We start from the raw sequence: 20,919 nt of genomic DNA, 5'->3' as shown, positions 1-20,919 counted from the left end.
ACATGAAGAGGTGATGAAGTCATCAAACAGAAGCGGGGAATCTGGCAAACACAGGTTAATGGGCATGTGTGCTACGTACATGGTTTCCCCATCTCCAACAAGCTCCAAGCCTGCAACCATGCCTTAATGCATTCACTGCGTTAGGTTCCAGGCAGCAGAGAGAAGAACGACTCGAACACGGTCCTCCCACAGGGGAATGTGAATTAGGTTGCGGATAAAGACACACAGAATGCAACCTTAAGTGAACATGTCATGGGCTCCACGTTCTTGTAAAGAGCATGGGCATGCCCTCGTCAATGCTCACATCTGCCCCAAGAAAGTCTGGTTTGAGTATCACTGAGCAGCACTCCCTGAATACAGCCAACGTTGTCAGCATGAGCAACGTGCCCGCATGAGAACTCAAATGCCAAGTGCAAACTCACAGGCGCCAGTGAAGAAGGTAATGTGCTCAGGGGTGGTAGGGACACCAAAGGGGGTGACGGCACCGGAGACAACAGAGGAGGGGGAAGTCTGAAGAAGTCAACTGCAGCCTGGAGGTCTTCATCGAAACAGTGATCACGATCAGAGAAGTCAGTACTGTCCTCGTCAGTCCTTGGCACCTCAAGTTCAGGATGCCGGCCCTCGTTAGCTACGTGGTCACTGCAGTGCGCGGCTCCACTGTACTCGTGTCTCCCCACACGTCTACATGCAGAGAAGTCGCCCTCTATTTCCATGGACAGTTCTGCCAGGCACGTCTGCACAGCTGCGGCTTGGAGTGGCCTGCCACCTGCTGGAGGGGGCACACCATCGTCCCTGGGCTCTGTGGGCCCCGGGTTTTCTTTGGCAGGTTTCTCTGTGGGAGAAAAAAAGTTAAGTATCAAACATACGTAACATTAAGAAAACTTAAAAAATTACCCTAAGTATTCAAAATGCCTGCTTTATTGAAGAAACCCAAAACACAAGAACATTTTTTAAAAGACACCCATTCCCTTTCTACTGAATAATCACTCTGTAAGACCCACACACACTTCATGGAGGTGCGCTTCCCTCACAGTAAGCAGGACAAGGAGAAGGGCAGGTGGGCGAGGCGAGGCCCCGTGGCCCACGGGCCTCAGGCTGCACGGGTGGAAAGGCATCGCGGTGGCGGGAACGGGCAGGCCTTGTTGGCACACTCCCCATTTCAGTAACTATCTTTCCACACAACCAGCAGCATTCGGAGACACATCTTCGTGCAGAGAGACTGACAGGGAACACAATTTCCTCTGTCTGCAAAACAATAAAAAACCAGCCAACGATCAAGCCTACCCGATAACCACATCTGTACACTGCTGCAGTGAAGAAACTCAACCAGGTCACATACAGACGTCGCATTACGGTGCAATGGGAAATTTACTGTAAAAAGCCAGTGGTTTGGGGGTCTTGGTTTTGATGAGCTGCCGTGGTGCTAATTATCAGTGAAAATATTTGTGTCCTGGGAAGTAACCACAAATAACCATTCGTCATACTTGAAAGCTGGACATAAGGACTCAAGGCTCCCTGGAGAAGTGACTGACGATAGAGCTGGTGAGTGGAAAATACAAACAGGGCCTGAAACATCTTGCACAGCCAGAAAGAAGTTCTCAAAACAGGCTGGGGTATGCCTCAAGGGCCCAGGAGCCAACCCGAAAACAGTCCCAACAACCAAAGCTGGAGCAATATGAACGATGAAATAAACAAAAGTTCCGAAGTACAGAGCAGAGAATAAAGAGTTCCAATTAATGAATGTAGAAGGACAGAGAATTAAAATCACGAGCAGACCACGCAGCAATCGTAGCATGCAGGCTTTATCGGTTGATGCTAGGATCAGCGGGCCAGAGCGGGGAGAAAGTGACTAACTACAGAGCATCCACGTGTCTCTCTCAAGATAATTCACAGTAATGTAACACTGGGGAAGCCTGGCAGACACCACCTTAAACAAGCACTTCCACTGTCACCCCATGTCATCCATCCCGCCATTCCCTCCCCGGTACAATGTCCGGAGCAGAGCACAAGGGTACCACTGCAGAGTTCCTGCTGGAGAGAATCAAACTTCACTTAATATGAGAAAAGAGCACACAAGACAAAACTGATAGGTTTCCTATGAAATGATGCTTCCTCTCTGAAAGTAGGGAAGACAGGAGACAAAGAGACGCGGATGAACCGCCGGACCTGGGGGCTGAAAGGCAGAAGGCTGCTAGGTGCAAGGTGGGCTCCGGGGACCAACACGCGCCCAGAGACATCCATGTGAGCTTTCACTTAGCTAACCGTCTCGCACCAAGGGTTAAATTTAGGGGAATCTGGACTCGGAGTCTAAGAGAATTCCCTGCATTATTTTTGTAAACCTTCTCATATAAAAACAAAAAATTACAGAAACAAAAAGAGTATGTTTTAAGACTGAAGATTCCAGGGCACAAAAAAAAAAGAAAAAAAGATTCCAGGGCGCCTGGGTGGCTCAGTGGGTTAAGCCTCTGCCGCCGGCTCAGGTCATGGTCTCAGGGTCCTGGGATCGAGCCCCGCATGGGGTTCTCTGCTCAGCAGGGAGCCTGCTTCCCCACCTCCCCTCTGTCTGCCTCTCTGCCTACTTGTGATCTCTGTCTGTCAAATAAATAAATAAAATCTTTAAAAAAAAAATGATTAAATAGGGAGCCCTTTTAATAACATCTTAAACAACATAAAACCAAGTGCTTAGAATAAAACACAGCGACGAGCTGGTAAAGCTGACCGAGAACAGGCCCGGGCTACTTCTGCCCGAGCAGATGAGGACTTGGACCCTGAGCCTCAGGGGCCGGCTCAGGAGACCCAGTTGCCGCCCGCTTGTATCAGCAGAGTCACCGCACGGCACGTGGCACCTGACTGAACAGCGCCCCATCCAACAGGCCTCTCTCCGTCTCACAAAATCTCACGGAGTCAAGCACGAATGAGCATCAGCAACTTGCCTGGTAACACTTTTCTGAGGGAACTCTGCCTTCTGGAGCCTGAGAGAGAAAACTAGGTACACGTCTCTACAGACGCAGATCCTCGGCAATCTGTGAACTCATAACAGCAAATCAGAAGAAACCGGTATAATAGGGGGGGAAAAAAGTTAAGTAAGGAGCATTTTAATCTTATGCATGACAGCTAACTTCTCCCCATCCACTCTGGGATGACTAATACCTATTTCCAAAGCTTAAATCCTAAGTAGGGTGTAACTGAGAACGTGGCAGAAGGCCTCCACAGCTTTGCCTGCAGATCCAGAGAGCCCACAGATGAAGCCAAACCTGAAAATGAGCGGACAGTGCTGAAGAGTACTAATCTGATATGACAGCATGAAAGGAAACCACTGCTTATCGGTCAACACCAGTATTCTAAAGGAGACAGCGAATGTACAGCAGACAGTTCAACCAAAGGAACTGGTTACAAAAGTAAACCCAATGAGGCTGCTACTGGACAGAGGATACCGTGAAATGATCCGGAAAGCACCACGCCTCCCCAGAACTCTGCATGTTCCTGCCACACGCACTCCACTATGAGTCCTTCCAGCTTCCTCGCACGTCCTCTGACGAAAGCCACCATTGGAACAGTACAGGCCAAATGCACTTACTGAGACGAGAAGCCACGCTGAAGGGGAAGGGGCTCTGTAACTGAAAGTACCCGTTCCAATTTATCTCATTCTTTCAATGTCAGATTCAGGAGGCAGCAAAGGCTGAAGGCATATAATGCCCACAGTAAACATTTCTACTTCCATGCATGAAATGTACTTCTGGAAGCTTCTCTCTCACCTGTGATGCATCGGCTGCCTTCACCAGGTAGTCTGTGTGTTGTGTTTATGCAGAGCCAGAGCTCCTTCAGAAGTAGCTTTACTTTTCCTGCACAAAAGAGTAGAGTATTAACGACATGTCATTTGGCTCAATCTACAAAAGGCCGACACACACACTCCTGGGAAATCAGGATCTCTTAGGGGCTGGGGAAACAGCTAGGGACCAAGGCTTCTTCCCCAAATCCAACCACTGTGCATAAATCGCTAAGCTGCTGGTGGGAAGGCCTGCAACGCTCCCTCTGAACCATGAGGACAGGCTTGTTTTTTCCCCAGGGGTGAGGGGAATGGGAGGGCACAAGACTCATAAGACCAAATCTACTTGCTGGTAAAAGTCTTTACCACCTATTTGTATGAATGGACCATACACCTTCTACAGAAAGTGGGGAGAGATGAGGGACAGAAGCACAGATATAGTGTCTGATAAAAGAAACGCTGGCTCTACGTTTACTGCAAACAATAGCAGAAAACACCCCTCAGTGACATGAGGGTGTCAGAGAACTCGTCAGAACTGACCATGCTGGGTAGAGCGTCCAATTCATGATCTCAAGGCTGTGAGTTCAAGCCTCACGCTGATGTAGAGATTACTTTAAAAATCTTAAAAGACAAAAATCAAAAGACAAAAAAACTGGCCATGTTGTAACTAACCTGGGGGCTTTGTGGAGAATAGAATATTCATTAACAGTCTTAAGGGGTTAACAGGGTGGAAGACAGAAACGTGTATGTATAAACAGGTGGAAAGGAAGAGATTATCGCACAAACAGGCAGACTCACAGAGAAACATAAGCTTTTAAAAGGGAAGTGAAAGCCTTGGAATTTTTATACATTTTCAAAGGGATTAGGATTCCTAGAATAGTTAAGAACCACTGGTTCAGGTTGAAAGGTACACATTTCTCCAGATTTAGATCCTCTATGATCTGTGAATTCAGATCGTTTTAAATACAGCAAGCCTAATGAAATTCATATAACTAAGAAGTGACACTACGGTTTTACAGTGAGTTTAGCATTAATATGTATACACATTCCCAAAAAACTGCCAGACAAAAAATATTCATAAAAATTTAAGTATGACTAGCTTGTGGCCAGATATGCATAAAAAGACCAACCCCGCTAATAAAAATTCAACTAAAAAAAACTTTAAGTATTAGATAATTTCAGGCCTCCTCAAGTTCTATTATAATTTCCCTTAAGTTCTTAAATTGGCCTGAAGCATTTATTGAAAATACTGAAATCTTTAATCCAGTTCTAGAGAAGATGAAAAACCAACCTTTTAACCCAAAATATCTGCAAGAGCTCACATATTTGGAAATAGGTCAGCCCTATTTAAGCCGGCCAACTGTATCACTCCACAAAGAGCGCTGTCCCCAGAAGAGCGGGCCAGGGTAAGTGGTGAGGACACAGTAACAAGGCAAGCTTAAAAGTTTCCCATTTCCAACCTCTCTGAAGCTCAATCGACTTCTGACTGTCACTGTGTATGAGCCACACCCATTCTCTAGTTTGAAAATTCTGTGATCAAGTAACTTAACTGCATTGTGATTTAACCTACCCAAAAGCCTGCTTCCAAATACTGTAATGCCCTTTGCTTAAACGCCCTGACCAGGGTCCCTGCGTATTACGTATACCCAAAGCAGCAAACAAGGAACCTTAAAAAAAGAGAGAGAAAGTTACTTTTCTATTCCTATGGAAGCTATTAAGCAGAGCTATGCCTTTTCTGAGCACTTGTTCACTACCTCTAATCTCACAAGACAGAACTATCCATTCCCAGTAAAGCAGGAAAACACAAACACCACCCCTCCAAAAAAACCCCGCACTGTGGCTTCATTGCTTAGCTGTGAAGAGAAAAGCTCATTATGTTGAACCGCACACCTTCCACCAACCCTCTACAGTCCTGCCCGTATCAAAACCTAAGGCGTCCATGCGTGTCCCTGTACTTGTCTGCTCTGCTGGCCTGTCCGGCGTCACACGAACGCCGCGCTCCCACAGTGAGACCGTCACAACTGGGTTTTACAACCCGGGTGGGCATGAGCCTCACTAAGGTTTTTCCTTTTCAAAAACCTGATTATTCCAAACATCAATTATTCTACCCTGATAAGCCTAAATTTACCATCTGCTTGCCCTTTCCCATCTAAAACTCAGTGGGATTTGAGTAAGACTGGATCTTTAGAAATACGTCTGGGGAAACCTCCCATCTTTATGCCGTGAGCCTCTGATCCAGTAACAACGTTCACTCCCGTGTTCTGGGCTTTCACACTCTTCCGCAGCTTTACAGGCTTCTTCACAGGAGCCTTGCACACTGCTCTCAGATTTTTCTCTTCCTAGACGCGTTGATCCCACTGCCTTAACAGGTGGTTCTCATTCCGTCCTGATTCCGAGAGGCTGAGGACAGTGCACTCGATGTGCCCAAAGCCTGTACCACCACTCTGCCACGCTCCTGTACTTGTTTTCCAACTGAGTCTGCCGAGACAGTCTCATCATTTGAAACCATGACAATCCTGCGTCGTCCTGATCAGTACTTACAGCCCCCGCTCTTCCATGAGGGCTCTGCTGCACAGCTCGGCGGGGCCCCCAGTGCATAATAAAGAATGGAGGCAACCAGAAGCACCCGTGCCTACTTCTGACGGTAAAGACCAGGCTCTTCAGCTTCCACCTTTCTCAATCTCCAAACGTGTTTTTCTACCATTACCTCACCAAATATTTTTTTATGAAAAATGGGTGCCGTATTGAGATGATCGTCTCATTTTTCTCTTAACCAGTGGTAGTGGTCTTCCTAAGATAAACCCTTAAATCGTGATGAGTCTGTATATTCTACTACTCCGAGAATGGCGTTCTCAAAATTTCGTTTGGTATTTTTGCAGCTGTATTCCCAACTGACAGCACGTGTGTGTGAGTGTGTGTGTGTGTGTGTCACTCTTAGCTGGTTCTGGTATAGGGCTATTTGAGTCTAAGACAATGACATGGAAAGAAGTCTATATTTTTCTAAGTTCTCAGACACACAAAAGAACAAAAAAGACATTAGTTTGACTCACTGAAGCCTTTATAGAACTCACTTGTAAGTCATTTGGATCTTGTATGGTATTAGATCTTTAACTAATTTTTTTTAATTTCTTTTGCATTATTTTTCTGTTCAGGTTTCCAACAACCAACCCAAGTCAATCTGAGCATGTTTCCCTTGAAAATGGTTCATTTCACAAACAAGATTCAATTGGAATATAAATGTGTGAATTTGGGAATTCTCTCATTGTGGCTTTTTCGTAGCTTTCCCAGCCGTGAGGCCTTTGTGTTTCTGTTCCTTCCTTTCTTGATCAGACCTGCCAAAAAACTGTCGGTTTCAACAGCCCTGCAAAGTCCCAGCTGTTTGTTCTAATGGGCCCAAATCAACAACTTCTCCTTCTTTCCATTTTCCTCAGTTTTTGTTGCATTTTCCTACTTTCCCGTCATTCTTGCTTTCTAAAATAATCACGTAAGATCACTCATTCCAGTGAATACCACACTGACAATATCTCAGAGACTTTAATACTGCCCTACAGTTGTTTATTTCAGTTTTTATGTTCTCTGCTACCCAAAAGGAGTTGGTTTGTGTTAATGCATGCTCATTTACCAGACAGATGTGGAAAGTTGTGGGGTTTTGGGGGGTTCGGTGGGAGGGAGAGATTTTTATTAATATCTTATTAAATTTCAGTATCATAATAGTATCTCATATTAGGCTGGAGTTTCTGCTGTCTAGCAAACAGATTTCATATATGTCTGAAAGTATTTTAAAGAATCCTAGGTGTGCGGTTTAAGAGTTAGGTGTAGGGACGCCTGGGTGGCTCAGTTGGTTAAGCAGCTGCCTTCGGCTCAGGTCATGATCCCAGTGTCCTGGGATCGAGTCCCACATCGGGCTCCTTGCTCTGCAGGGAGACTGCTTCTCCCTCTGCCTCTGCCTGCCATTCTGTCTGCCTGTGCTCACTCTCTCTCCCTCTCTCTCTCTGATAAATAAATAAAATCTTTAAAAAAAAAAAAAAAGAGTTAGGTGTAAATCATCAATCCTGAAATTACAAATCCAATTCCCCTCTTTCTGTCTGCTTTTACAGATGACAGCATCTGAGAAACACACTAAAGCCTCTCGCAGAAACAGGAGACTACTCCCTCCAGCATTTCCAGACATTTTACCACAGAGTCCCACATTCTTAGTCTATGACACCAGCGTCTCCTTGATGAACTGCACCTAACCTGGATATTTCCTTTCAATCCATGTAAACTCATTTCTAGGCTTGAATTACTTTGTGCCTGGTTACTACTTTCAAGTCAGCATTTACTCCAAATTTCTCTATCTCCCTACATTCAATCTTTCCACTTCATTTGATTTTAAAAATACTTCCTATTAACATGCCAGAAATAAAGACCATACACAGAAGTCATGCTCAACACCTGACAGGCCTTTCTAATAGAAATACTGCATGTGTGTCCTGCTCTGAGATGTGTCCTTCAATCATTTCTTGCTGACCTCCTCTCCTCAGGGCTCTGGCCTCCCCTGGAGAGGTCCTGACAGGTGACCAGTGCGACGTGTATGATCTTGTTTTCCCACTGGCTCAATTTCACTGCAGCAACAGATTCTCTAAGGACACTAACTCTATTTTTAATATTTTCTTCCCTCCCGTTCGTGATTTAATACCATCTCCTCAGGGTTTTTTCCTTGGTACCTTTCTTCCCCGTGACTGCTGCTTCTCAGTTAGAGATGAAAGCTGAGGCCGGCCATCTCTGAGAGCCAGCGTGCACTTCTTCAGCCTACATTCCTCTGGTAATACATGAAGGTGCTCACTTCATGGACCTATGGGCCCTGTCTTCGGGGGGAAGGGATGCAGAGTGAAGCAGTTACGAGGATTTATACGGAGAACGTAAGTATCTCGTCTTCTGTGAACAGGAGTGGCTATCCTTCAAAGCTGGTGTAATTACCCAATTTTCTGATTTTCTTAAATCCACACCCACTCAGAGTGCCTCCTATGTCGCAAATGACACCTCACAGAACTAAACTTCAGGCCACAACGTGTGGATAAATGCTAGAGACTGTTTCTGAAACCAGAAGGCTATACATGTATTTTTCAACCTGAATCTATTATGTGACAAACCACTGATGTCCTGCTCCATCTCCCACGCCCTGCACCTCTGATCTTAAGAAACGCAGGGCTCCTACAATCAAATTTGCTTTTTGAAGCCTGCTATTTTTGCTGTAATTTTGGGTTCCATCACCAACTGATACCATCTGCTTTATTTTTCCTCCACTGGTAGTAAACTTTTTAACTCTAAAGGAGAGTTTTTTATTGTTGTTTTTTGGGTTTTTTTTTGGTATTGTCTTATTTTCTGACATCGCTAATGGATTTAAAAAGAAGGAAAGGCAAATGTGGCATTCAGGTGGCCTTTCAAAAGGTGAAGTCAACGCAATATACTTTCTCACTTGTGAATTTCTTTCAGAAGTACAGATGAGCCTTGAACACGGAGGTCAGAAGTGCTGACCCCCTGCAGAACTGAAAATCCATCTGTAATTCTGACTCCCCTAAAACCTAACTACTAATAGCTCCGTGTGAACCAGAACCTTTCCTGATAACACAAAAGGCAATAATATGTATTTTATACACCATATACATCATATTCTATATTTTTACAATGAATAAGCTAGAAGAAAGAAAACTGTTAAAAAACAGTAAGAAAGAGAAAATACATTCACAGTACTGCACTGTATTTATAGGAAAATACCCACATAGAAGTGGATATGCATGCAGTTCAACCCAGCGTTGGTGAAGGGTCAGCTATATGGGAGAAAAGTATTAAAGATATACTTAGTAATTAGGAATTAAATCCCCCAATGTCCACAGGTAAATAATTAACAGATTCCTAAAGCCTTGATGTATTTACCTGGAAGAAGTAAAATGTGCAGCAGACAACACTCACCCTCTTGGTGAGAGCAGAGAAAACAGAATGCAGGGATAGAGAGCAATTCCGAGGACACAGTGGGAGGGTCCAGTTTTAAATAGCAAGGCTTGAGAACCGTCAAATCCTAAAACAAACCCACCACACCAGCCCAAAAGAGAAGGTGACAAAAGCAGCTGAGCACTGGCTGGGAGCACCGAGCCCGGCGAGCTGCCACTTCCCTGGGCTGCACTTGTAACTCAAAGACTAGCCTTCCACACGGAGGGGCGAGGAAAAGAGGGTTGAAGCGCGTCCTATGAAGCAGTGACTGTGGGAAACAGCAAACCAGTGCCCAGGCAACTGAAAGGTGTTAACTATTAAAGCCTTTAGCCCAAGAAAAGGTGATCTTGTGTTCTGAATTAAAAACAAAAGGACAGGACGAAGGGAAAGGGTAAAGGAGGCTTGTAAAGAGACGCCATATCCTTGTAGGAACAATGGAAGTGGTTTCAGTAATCTCCACTTAGAGGAAAAAATAACACATTGGTGACATAAAAATACCATTATTTCCTTATTTATCATTTGAATTTCATCTCTACCAAGAAAGTAAGACAGGTAGAGCAGAAATCCGTATCTCCTCTTTAAAAATGGAGAATGAAAGGAAGAGAAGTAAATGGCCAAGGATCACACAACTAATAAAGAGAAATATTAAAGCAAACGCTTCAACTTCTCAGCACCCAGTGTTGTATCTTCTCGCCTACAAGAAAACACACTGCATGACAAAGACCGAAGCGTCTGTGACTCCCCGTTCCACAACTACTGTCTTACTTCCCCTAGAACACTTGGCCTTTCCTCCAAAAATACACTGGAGGGCTTTGATTCCAGTTTTCCTGCTTGACCTTAACAATTTTTATATACTTGGCACCCAAGAAATTTTATAAATTAAACTGGCAAACTGTAACCTAATTAAAAAAACTATACTTACTTATTGAAAAGTATGGAAATTATACCACAGACTGGTTTCCCTTTCCCAAGCAATACTGCTGTTGACTCTCATTCATCGGATTATTTGACCAGACAACAAGGTGATATAATACATACAATACGCACAGAGATGTAAAATGGATTATGACTTCTCTAACACGAACATCTGCTAAACCCTAGAAGTTCTTCAATCACAGGTAAGAGCAACAAGCAACCTCCCAGACCACCGGAAGTAAGGCACAGAAATTCGTAAGAAATCTGTAATATACTCACTTTTATCTATGCTTCCATAAGAATCACTTGAAATTTGTGTTCCAATATGCCTCAACTCTAAAATCATGGGGAAAAATACAGTTAATAAAGAATATTGCATATCAAAACAGAATTTTCAAGCAGTCCGCGAACACTCACCCTTTTCATTTTTCTGTTTAGAAAATTCATCGAGCCGTTCCTGTGGAAACAAAGTGCTGACAGGGTTTGAAAGGGGCAGGGAGTGCAGGCATCACATACCCGATATATAAGGCGGGGGTCGCTTCCACCAGGCGGCCCAGTTCCTCACTCCCGCATGACAAGGACGCTCTGGAGCCCTGAGGCCATAGGTGTCACCTGGGTGCACACTATTATCTATTACCTGTGTCTTCTTAAATTCCTTTTCAAGTATTTTCTTTTCATTCCTCAGTTGCTTGAAGTCCTGCGTTTGCTTCACAGCAGCCTCTTTAAAGACAGTGAACGAGAGACGCGGCAATAATTTACCGACTTCACAGCTACCACTAAGAAGATCCTCAAAATATCATCTACTGAGAGCTTTTCTCTTTTCATAAAACTTTGAAACAAATTTTGTAAAAAGTTACCGTCCCTTCAGCACCTCCTCAGTCAGGGATAAATGAAGGAACACGGTTTAAACTATGAACCATAAAACCACTGACTTGGCAGAGGCCCCAAGACGCCTTGGCAAATCCCAACACAAGCCAGTCCAAGCCTTCTGGTCAGACAAGAACCCAACACACATGACCTCTCTAGGAGGGCACTGTTCCCTCTTGCTCTTCAGCAATAAGCAACATTCACGTCTCAGAGACTTTAGAGCTGTGGGTTCATCTCAGAATATAGTCAATACTATCCTCTGCATTGGGGAAGTGGGACAATCTTCTCCATGCTTCTTATATTGTTACTTCTTCCTGGAATTCCCATCAACAAGCTGAGAGTTCTAGCTGCTAATACCTTTGCTCTAGATCTACTTTTAAGGTATTGTTTTAGCTCTTCTCTGGATCTTCAGCAAATTCTTCAGTCTGGTTTTTGATTCTGAAGCTCATGGTCCAAATACATTATTAAGAATCTAACCAGTATTAACTTTACCCAGTACATTCAGACACAATTGCCATGAAAACTAAAATCCCATAAAACACCACAGTAACAATTCTTTCCTGACTCCTCCACTGAGCTTGACTGTTTCTTTACCTGATTATTATGCCACATCACTCACTAGGGAAAAATATTTTTGTCACATGAGAAGTACAGGCTGCACTTCCCTTCAAAGGAAATCTGTCCTAAAAGTTGCACATAGTCTGAAACACACAGGCACCTCAGATCTCTTTAAAACACTTCCTTAGATAGACACTTATCTCCACACACCAGCAAGAGAAAGCCATCCTCAAAAAGAACAGTGATGCCACAGTTACTGCCGTATTGTGCTTGTGCAAAACCCAAATCAGAAGAAAAAATGTTTACAAAGTATCTGTACAGTTTAAATCTAAAAACCTGGGCTCAATCTAGGTAAATTCAAGACCGGAAGTATTTTCAGCAAGTTCTTGCCTATATGCCCCAACCCAGCTAAATTTAAATTCTTACTTCACACTCTACATGAAAAATGAACCATGCTCTGAGGCAGAGTACCAGCAGCATGTCATCACTATCTAAAAACATCAAATCTCCTGGTACTAAAGTAGTAACCTTTTCTTTCTATTAACCACTTATTTCAGGAAAAAATGAGAAAGCCCCATAATATTCAACTTTCGAAATTAAATCCTTTTACTGATTGCTGATTTTTAAGGTACAAACATGGACTGTCATTATTTTGAGTGCACAACATTTCAAAGATTTTCCACATGTCATTCCCATATTCCTATCCAGGAACTGAGAGGAATATTCAAACTTCTCCTTAACGGTGCTCTTAGCTTGGTCATTCAGGGTGCGCCCTCAAAAACATGATGACCCCGCTGCCGGTCAAGTCCCACAGCTCTGCACAGTCACCAATAATCTGTGCACAGACCAGTGGCTTCCATTAGCTAGATAACAACAGTGCCAGTTACCTTCCAGCTTCTTCACCTTGGCTTCTAGTTTCTTCTTCCTGAGAAAACAATTTCATAAATAGTAAAAACACATATATGTTATATCTATACACATATACATTAACATATATATGTGGGTGTATATATAGTATATACACACAGTTTGTGGTACATTTTTTAAAATTAAACTTTTTTTAATTAGTAAAATTGATATAACAAAGAAATGTCGGTGATGATGGGCACTGTGCATCAACCACTGAAATCGTCAGCAACTGTTCTGAAGGTAGAGTAAACTAAGAGAGAACAGTACACCATTTAATTTATAGTATTTCTAGAAAGAAATCTGTGTCTTTCTGTCATGCCACATCTGGGAGTCTCCCTGAGCCACAATGGCCTCATGTCCAGGCCAAGCTGATGCACCCCACTGGCCTCCTTGAACCAGTCCAGCATGGCCACTGTCACTCTCGGGAGCATGTGTGGTGGTAGTGATCACAATTCCATCTTACGGGAAGAAGAGGCTGGAGAGCTGCCCCAGTTTTCAGATAGATTTTTGGGTCAAAGAAGGCAGGTAACTCTGAGAAACTCTCTGAGGCACCATGACATCACGCCTACATTAGACTACTGTGTGTGTAGCTCACAAACTCTGTGAATCATGTGACTATCATCACTTGGATGCTTTCAAACAGCTTTTTATTAACGGTAACAAAGACACCCATTCCACAGCACACCTGTTAAAGTCCCGGTACCGAGGAAGGAGCTGACGATGATGTTTGAAAACACACAGATATGTGTGTGCGTGCACGTGTACAGACATAAAACACTTCTATGGAGTTCTTCCTTTGTGCAGCTTTTTAACATATCAAGACTTATCAATCCTCCTTATAATCCTCCAGGGGAGGTCTAATTTCCACTTGACAGACCTCTAGACTAATGTTGAGTGCCTAACTAGTTTAAGCTCATAGTTACAGCCCACAACCCAAAGACAGAGAGGAGAGAGCACTGATCTAAGAACCAGCCATTTTCAGACACGAAAACCGAATGTCGACAGTCATTTTAGAACTTACTGAGCATCAGTTTTCAAGCATTCTTCTTTTACACGTGCATATTCCTGGTGAGTATCTTGGTACAACTTGAGAGAACTCTAAGAAAAAGATAGCTGTTTTCAATTTGAAAGTCACTGACCACCGGTGAGAATTTACTTTGAACTTTGACCTTGATAAGTGAAATTATTACCATTTTTACCAGTAAGAAAATCAACCAAATGAGTACATATATTAGACAGGAAACCAAAGCAAATTCTTTGAACATTTTAATAGAGATAATCAGATGCTTAACAGATGTAATATGATCAACAGTCTCATCAAACAAAACTATGCAATTAAAATGTACTAATTTTAGGACAACTCCACATCTTCCTAAGACTGAATAGCCAATATTTTCCTCAACCAGTTAAAATTCAGCAAAATCTAAAGAAATTCTAGAGCTCAACAAATATAAGCTATCATTACTCCTACACAAAAATATAAAGCAAATCATTATATTTAACGATCTCTGGGGAAAATGTGCTACCGTCACTCAGGAGGTACCTCCTGACAGCCACCACGGCAGGGGAAATAATCTGTTGCCAAGCACTGTATCCTACTACAATGTGCATATGATAGGTCTTTAAAGGCCATAGACCAGATGGACTTTATGACCCCCTTTAATAGATGAAATGTCTGAGGATCCAGAAGCTGACTTATTTTTCCAAAGTCACAGAGAATGAGTGACTAATCAGCATTTCACATGGATGTCTGACTCCAGTGTTCATGCTTCCTCTCAGATAGAGCTGACAATATTGTTATATATTGGAAGCAGACAAAATTCAATGTTGTGGTTGTTTCTGTTTAATCTTCTTCAAGTAGTTACATATATATAATGAAGACTTTCTACAGAAGGAGGAAAGCCAATCACTGCTCAAGTACGTAGACCTCAGCCCGTTGCACAGCATTACACGAACAGCACCTGTCGAAGACTGAGAGCCAGACTCCGCCATGAAAAGCGCTCACTGAACAGGCTGAGAGGCAGGCATCATTCCAGCTTAGATAGGATATGTCTCATGAAAGAAAACCAACTAACTTCATTGGCCTTTGAATTACATTATCTGTAAAAGCTATGAATTCTCTCCTAAGACTCCTGAAAAGAGTAAACCAAAATTTATAACAAGCAAGTTTACAGCATTTTTTTTTTGTATTGCCCCCAAGCTTACAGCATTTTAAATAACTGTTTTACTGCAACTTGATTTTGAAACAGAGAACAAGATCTCTCCACCTTTAAGTTTAAATTTTTGCAGATTCTTTCACACTTACAGCAAGACCAATGTGAAAAGGCAACCAACGCAGGACACACAGAGCCCTAAAAATTCCCAGCCAGAAGGTTCCTCTGCAGAATCTCAAAGACCACATAAGCAACTAACACAGCATCAGAGAGCTAGTAATTACTGTGAGGACCAAGCCATTAATTAACAAGTTCGATGTTCTCTAAATAGAGGCATACACTTAGTGATTCTTGAGTACCCCTTGTTTCTTCTATTAAGACATAAAATACCCCCTCATACCAATGACAGTGAATAAACAGATGTTAATTTATGGAAGATAAACTTTTGTAGGAAAATTCCTCTGGGTACCTTCTTCTCTTCCAGCTCTGCTTTTAAAGACCCCAATTCTTCCTGACATTTCTGCAGAGGAGAAATTTTTTGAAGCATCTGTTCCACTTGGTGATGCAGGGTACTATTCTCTCTAAAAATGGACAAGATATTAGCATTATTATACAGAAGCACCTACAACGATTTATTAAATATGTCGACTGCTGCTATTCTATTTTTTCGAACTTGGAAGAAAAAAGGAATAAAAGAATCTCTCTTTTTAATGCCTTCTTTTTATACCAACATGATTTGCACACTGCTCTTTATTCTTTGACGTTATAGTCTGCTTCTAATAAAATTACATGAAAAACTACTTGAGAAGTAGATTCTCAGTCTGATAGACAATATATGAAAGGACAATATGCCAAAAAGTAATATTAATAATAATTACATTTTTCCAACCTTGAACCCAATCCCCATTTATCTAAATTAAATGACAGGCAATTTGTGGTCTGGTTTATAACAATGTTTTGCCTTCTTACAGGGGATGAATTTCATATTCAGAATATGAAACACCGCTAAAATTTCACATTTCATTATAACAATGTTTTGCCTTCTTCTGGGGGATGAATTTCATATTCAGAATATGAAACACCACTACATTTTCACTCCATTTTAAATTGTTTAAAATATACACGATAACCACATTATTGATCCAATTCATGCAGACAACAATAAACTTCATTTCAATGGCCACGCCATCAGTAAAACTAGTAACTTAAATACCAGGCTGTAATTTAAGACCTTGGTAAGAAATTCATTTGGGTAATTTAAGAGTAAGGAAAATACAAATCTTTTATGATGACCATCTAAGCAACATTCTATATGATGGGTCAATCCTATGTAGCACTTTGACTATTTATAAATCTAGTCTGATCAGTGTCCACCCCACAAAGAACCATGCAGACAGGTACTTACCTTCTTGCAAACTGCAGCTGTAAAACTTGTTAAAGAAAACTCTCAGTTTTATCTGATACTTGTCACAAGATTAAACTCACTTAAAAACACCTGTAAAAATCTCTGTTCAATGTATATACCAGGCAAGTTCACAATTCCTAGAAAACAATATTCCAAGGTCCATTTATAACACAGTGTTAAAAATTTTTAATAAGTTATTCTATTTACCATAACAGGTACCTAAAGTCAAAATATCTACTTCTCTAAATTAAAAGGCATTCAATTACATCGATGATTAACACTGAGTTCGGAGAATAAATACAAAGCAATATTCAACAAATGAATACTACCCTGGATCCTATAAATAACAAAATCCCCAAAAAGCCTAACCTGAATTTCTCAAATAGTCCAGAGCATAATTCCAACAAACATGAGTCAGGTACTAAGGAGAACCAGCTATCACTATATTCAATGAGTAAAGAAAAAAGAAACACATAAAACCTAGATAACCTCTCACTTTCACAATTTACACAATATGATAACTTCATTTCCCATCTCATGCTGCCAGTGAAAACAATTATCCTTTTACATTTCACCTCCTACAAGTTTCTATGCGTACACCATGAGGTGGCAAATGTCTGTAACAACATGTCTCTGTAACAACACGCCTCAGAATACAGACTTCTCCAGATTAGGGATTATACTCACCCTGAATTACCAGTCCTTGCGAAAAAGAGTTGTTCAAAAATACCTGATGAAGTAAAATGTATCCTCTCCTTCCGAAAAAGGAAATAATAAACTTAACAGAACAGTCAGAATTACACAAAAAGGTAAGAAATCAAGGGGTGCCTGGGTTGCTTCATCACTTAAGCATCTATCTGACTCTTGGTTTTGGCTCAGGCTATGATCTCAGAATCAGGAGACGGAGACCCTCGTGGGGCTCATTGCTCAGCGGGGCGTCTGCCTGAGAGTCTCCCTCTCCCTCTGCTCCTCCCTCTGCTCTCTCTCTCTTTCCAATAAAATCTATAAAAAAAAAAAAAAGGGTAAAAAATCAAGTTACATAACAAACCCATTTAAACCGGCACCATTAGCACCTTGGGTTGGAAGAGCAAACTACTACACACCTAAGGTACAAAAAAATACGTATTTGGGGCAAACACCAAATGTGTTTAAAAAAGAAAAAAAGAAAAAAAAAAAGAATCAATATTTCTTGTACCCAAGGCTGAAGAAGATTACCATATCACCAAATGAGTATTCCAGCATAATTCCAAGGTTTATCAATTTTTAATAAACTATTTTAATAATTTCAATTTAAAAATTTTATAAATTTTTAAAAGTAAACCGATTTCCCTGCTAGATTACATGTGTAATTACCTCATAAAGTTTATGCTAAAAAGGATATAATGAAAGTACACTGTCCTGATACTGGAATTAATTGGCTACCTATCTCCTATTTAGCTAATTAAAATACTTATAACTGTTTCTGTACGGGTTTCATAATCAGAGATATTATTCTTGTGATAATATACGTTTACAGTTCAACAGACTGAGAATTTAAACAAATGAAATACAAATTTTCACTGACCTCCATTTTTTAATGTAAAAATTCAGTACTAAAAATAAATCTAAGTCTTATGCCTTGATTTGATTACTCTAATCAGACAAGTCAGACATGATGGTACCAACACAAACAAACAATCAGTGACCACGTGCAAGCTCTGGGGGGCCAGAAATCCTATCAAAGCAGGCCTGGGGTTCCTGCCAAAGTTGAGGAGCGGCATCTGTCCCAAGACCTCGGCTGAAGCGGCACTTCAGTGAACCCCTGAAAATACATCCATGCTAATTTTCATGGGAGATTTCATTCACGGTGTTTTCACCAAGAAATGCAGAAAAGTCAATTACACACACTATTTCACCCTATCAATAACGTATCTCACCAGAGGCAACTACACTACAAGCGCACTGAATGGATACTGAACAAACGCTCACCAAACTTGTCTTGTAAATACAAAATCACACTGTGATTATGGAGATCAATCGATCTATCCATCTATCTATCTATCTACACTCATTCTCTACAAATCATAAAGCTAATTAACAAAAGTGCTTTCTCCACTATTCCGAATATTCCTACCCGGCAGGCTTTACAAAAATCCTGAGAAATTCTTGCAATACACTATTCAGCTTCACTTTATTCCGAAGCCTGAAGAACCTGTCGTGTCCTGAGTACAAATGAAAAAGACCTACCCACTAAAAAGTTAGAAGACCTGAGGAAAATGAAAATCGGTGACAAAAACAGAATATTCTAAAACAGAAATCATCATGAATCACGTGCTCACAGGAAAAGACTCCTGTTCACTGTGCTGTTCAGAAGGGCTCCCTCCTTAGAGGCTGTAAACACTACCTTCCACTGACAATTCCCACGGTTCTTCTAAGAAAATACAAATAAGTAAATTTAAAAACTCAAAGGAAAAAGCTAGTAAAAGGATATCATCACATTTCTTCTGATATTCTGTTAATAAATTACTGCAACAAAGAAAAGAATTATGTTACTTTTTTGATCTAGAAAATACTGTTGAAGTCATGTTTCAAAATATGCCAGGCACCTTTCTTCCTAGGCCTCCTGCAACAAAACATGTTTAATTAATTAAATATGTATACACACACACACACATACACCACCTTCAATTCTTTTAAAGCGCTGCAATGATATATGAACTTTAAAAAAAATAATAAATCTCCTACCGTGGCTATGAAATACTATGAGGAAATCTGAGCTCCAGTCCTAAAGCTAAGAAGGCTTTAAAGATAGAAAACAGCTTTAAAAAAACTGCCACCCTAGGAAAAATCACTTCCTGACCCATAGGCCTGCCGTAAAGGGCTTTGGACCAACAACACAGGCTTCAGCCTGCGGACAAAGCTCAGCAGGGTTCCACCATGACCCACAGCCCCGTGGCCCAGGTGAGAGACTGAAGGTCTGATACACCAGCCGCTCTGGCTTATCTGTCAGGTTCACAAAGTTCAACAAAGCACAGGAAAACATACTCACTCTGTATTAATAATTTTCTGCTTCAAGGTAATTAGTGCTTCAACATACTCGTTTAAATTCTGAAAGAAAAAAAAAGCTACAGTCAGCTACTTATTTCTGTAATATGAATGATTGTAAGTATACTTTCCATACCATGTGACTTACTGTAAAACGTGAACACATTTACTCTCACATAAACATACAAATACATACAGGTATTATTTACATTACAGAAGAACACAGACCAACTCTGTTTGAGCTTGAACCCATGCTGTACCTCTCTGAATCCTGCTTTAGGTGAACGGCGCTCTCTCTGACAGAAGGGGTGTGCAGACTCTCTCTCTGACTGTGTGCTCTTTGTGGGAATCTGGTATGTATTTACTATTTTTAGTTCACCAATTACCATTAATTATCAGTCTACAACTCACTCTGCATTGTCTCTGAAAGGATTTAAGACACCAAAAAGTCACATAAATCATCAAAAAAACAAAAATAACATGGGAAAAACAAATAAGAAAATTAAAATAGGGAGGAAATTCAATGAAAAATTCATTTTAAAAGGATCTATATATTTTAGAGACCAACCACAAATCTGGCTCTAAGTTACTGCTATCAATTCAATAGAGAAAACACCATTAGTAACACCGCTTAAAATGTTACTAAGATTTAAAAACCTATTTTTTTCTTTTCAGGCACTTTTCCCCTTAATATCTTCGTATTTCTTTAGTAAATACTTCAGAAGAACTTATTTTTCACTGATTATCCTAAAGCATCTTTTTCTAGATAATCCAAATGATTTTGAAAATTACAGAAATATTTCCCTTTATAGTAGTCTGGGCATCTCCTTTGCAGTCAGACATGTAACGTAGTAGTTAAAGTAAAAAAGGTCCACACAGAAATACGTAAATAAGAAGTCTTAGTTTGGGGTGCGTAGGTGGCTCAGTCAGTTGGGCAACCAACTCCTGGTTTCAGCTCGGGTCCTGAGCAGGGGCTTTATGCTCACTGATACTCAGCTCGGAGTCTCGGGGTCCCTTTCTTTTTTCTCCATTCCCCGCCCCCTGCCCCAGGGCAAGCATGCATACACACACACACACACACACACACACAGGCTCTCTTATAGACAAATAAAATCTTAAAAACAAACAAGGGAGCCTGCTTCCCTCTCTCTCTCTCTCTGCCTGCCTCTCTGTCTACTTGTGATCTCTCTCTGTCAAATAATAAATAAAATTTAAAAAAAAAAAAAAGCACAAAAATGGAAAGCAAAATGACATATAAAACTGCACTACACACATAAGCGAGGATAACTTCAAGAGGAAATTCATATACGGTCATTTAAAAACAAACCAAGGTTGGGAAGCCAGGGTGGCTC

The 20,919-nt window shown here is 41.2% G+C and overlaps 1 protein-coding gene across 1 annotated transcript in view; it reads right to left on the bottom strand.

Annotated features, from left to right (window-relative positions):
• Window positions 1-20,919, bottom strand: part of LOC111153407 (interactor of little elongation complex ELL subunit 1) — a 96,275-nt gene that overhangs the window by 30,973 nt on the left and 44,383 nt on the right. The window contains exons 16-26 of the mRNA XM_022512423.1: window positions 19,572-19,630; window positions 19,014-19,048; window positions 16,544-16,562; window positions 15,608-15,719; window positions 14,007-14,083; window positions 12,964-13,001; window positions 11,289-11,371; window positions 11,069-11,108; window positions 10,931-10,987; window positions 3,756-3,842; window positions 423-832 (exon numbers count right to left, since the gene is read on the bottom strand). Of these exons, the coding sequence (XP_022368131.1) occupies window positions 423-832; window positions 3,756-3,842; window positions 10,931-10,987; window positions 11,069-11,108; window positions 11,289-11,371; window positions 12,964-13,001; window positions 14,007-14,083; window positions 15,608-15,719; window positions 16,544-16,562; window positions 19,014-19,048; window positions 19,572-19,630 (1,017 nt within the window). The remainder of the gene's footprint in view (window positions 1-422; window positions 833-3,755; window positions 3,843-10,930; window positions 10,988-11,068; window positions 11,109-11,288; window positions 11,372-12,963; window positions 13,002-14,006; window positions 14,084-15,607; window positions 15,720-16,543; window positions 16,563-19,013; window positions 19,049-19,571; window positions 19,631-20,919) is intronic.

Source organism: Enhydra lutris, unplaced genomic scaffold, assembly GCF_002288905.1.
Source record: "Enhydra lutris kenyoni isolate GAN:26980312 unplaced genomic scaffold, ASM228890v2 scaffoldscaffold32, whole genome shotgun sequence".
Taxonomy (NCBI): Eukaryota; Metazoa; Chordata; class Mammalia; order Carnivora; family Mustelidae; genus Enhydra; species Enhydra lutris.
This window is presented reverse-complemented; position numbering and strand designations above follow the sequence as displayed.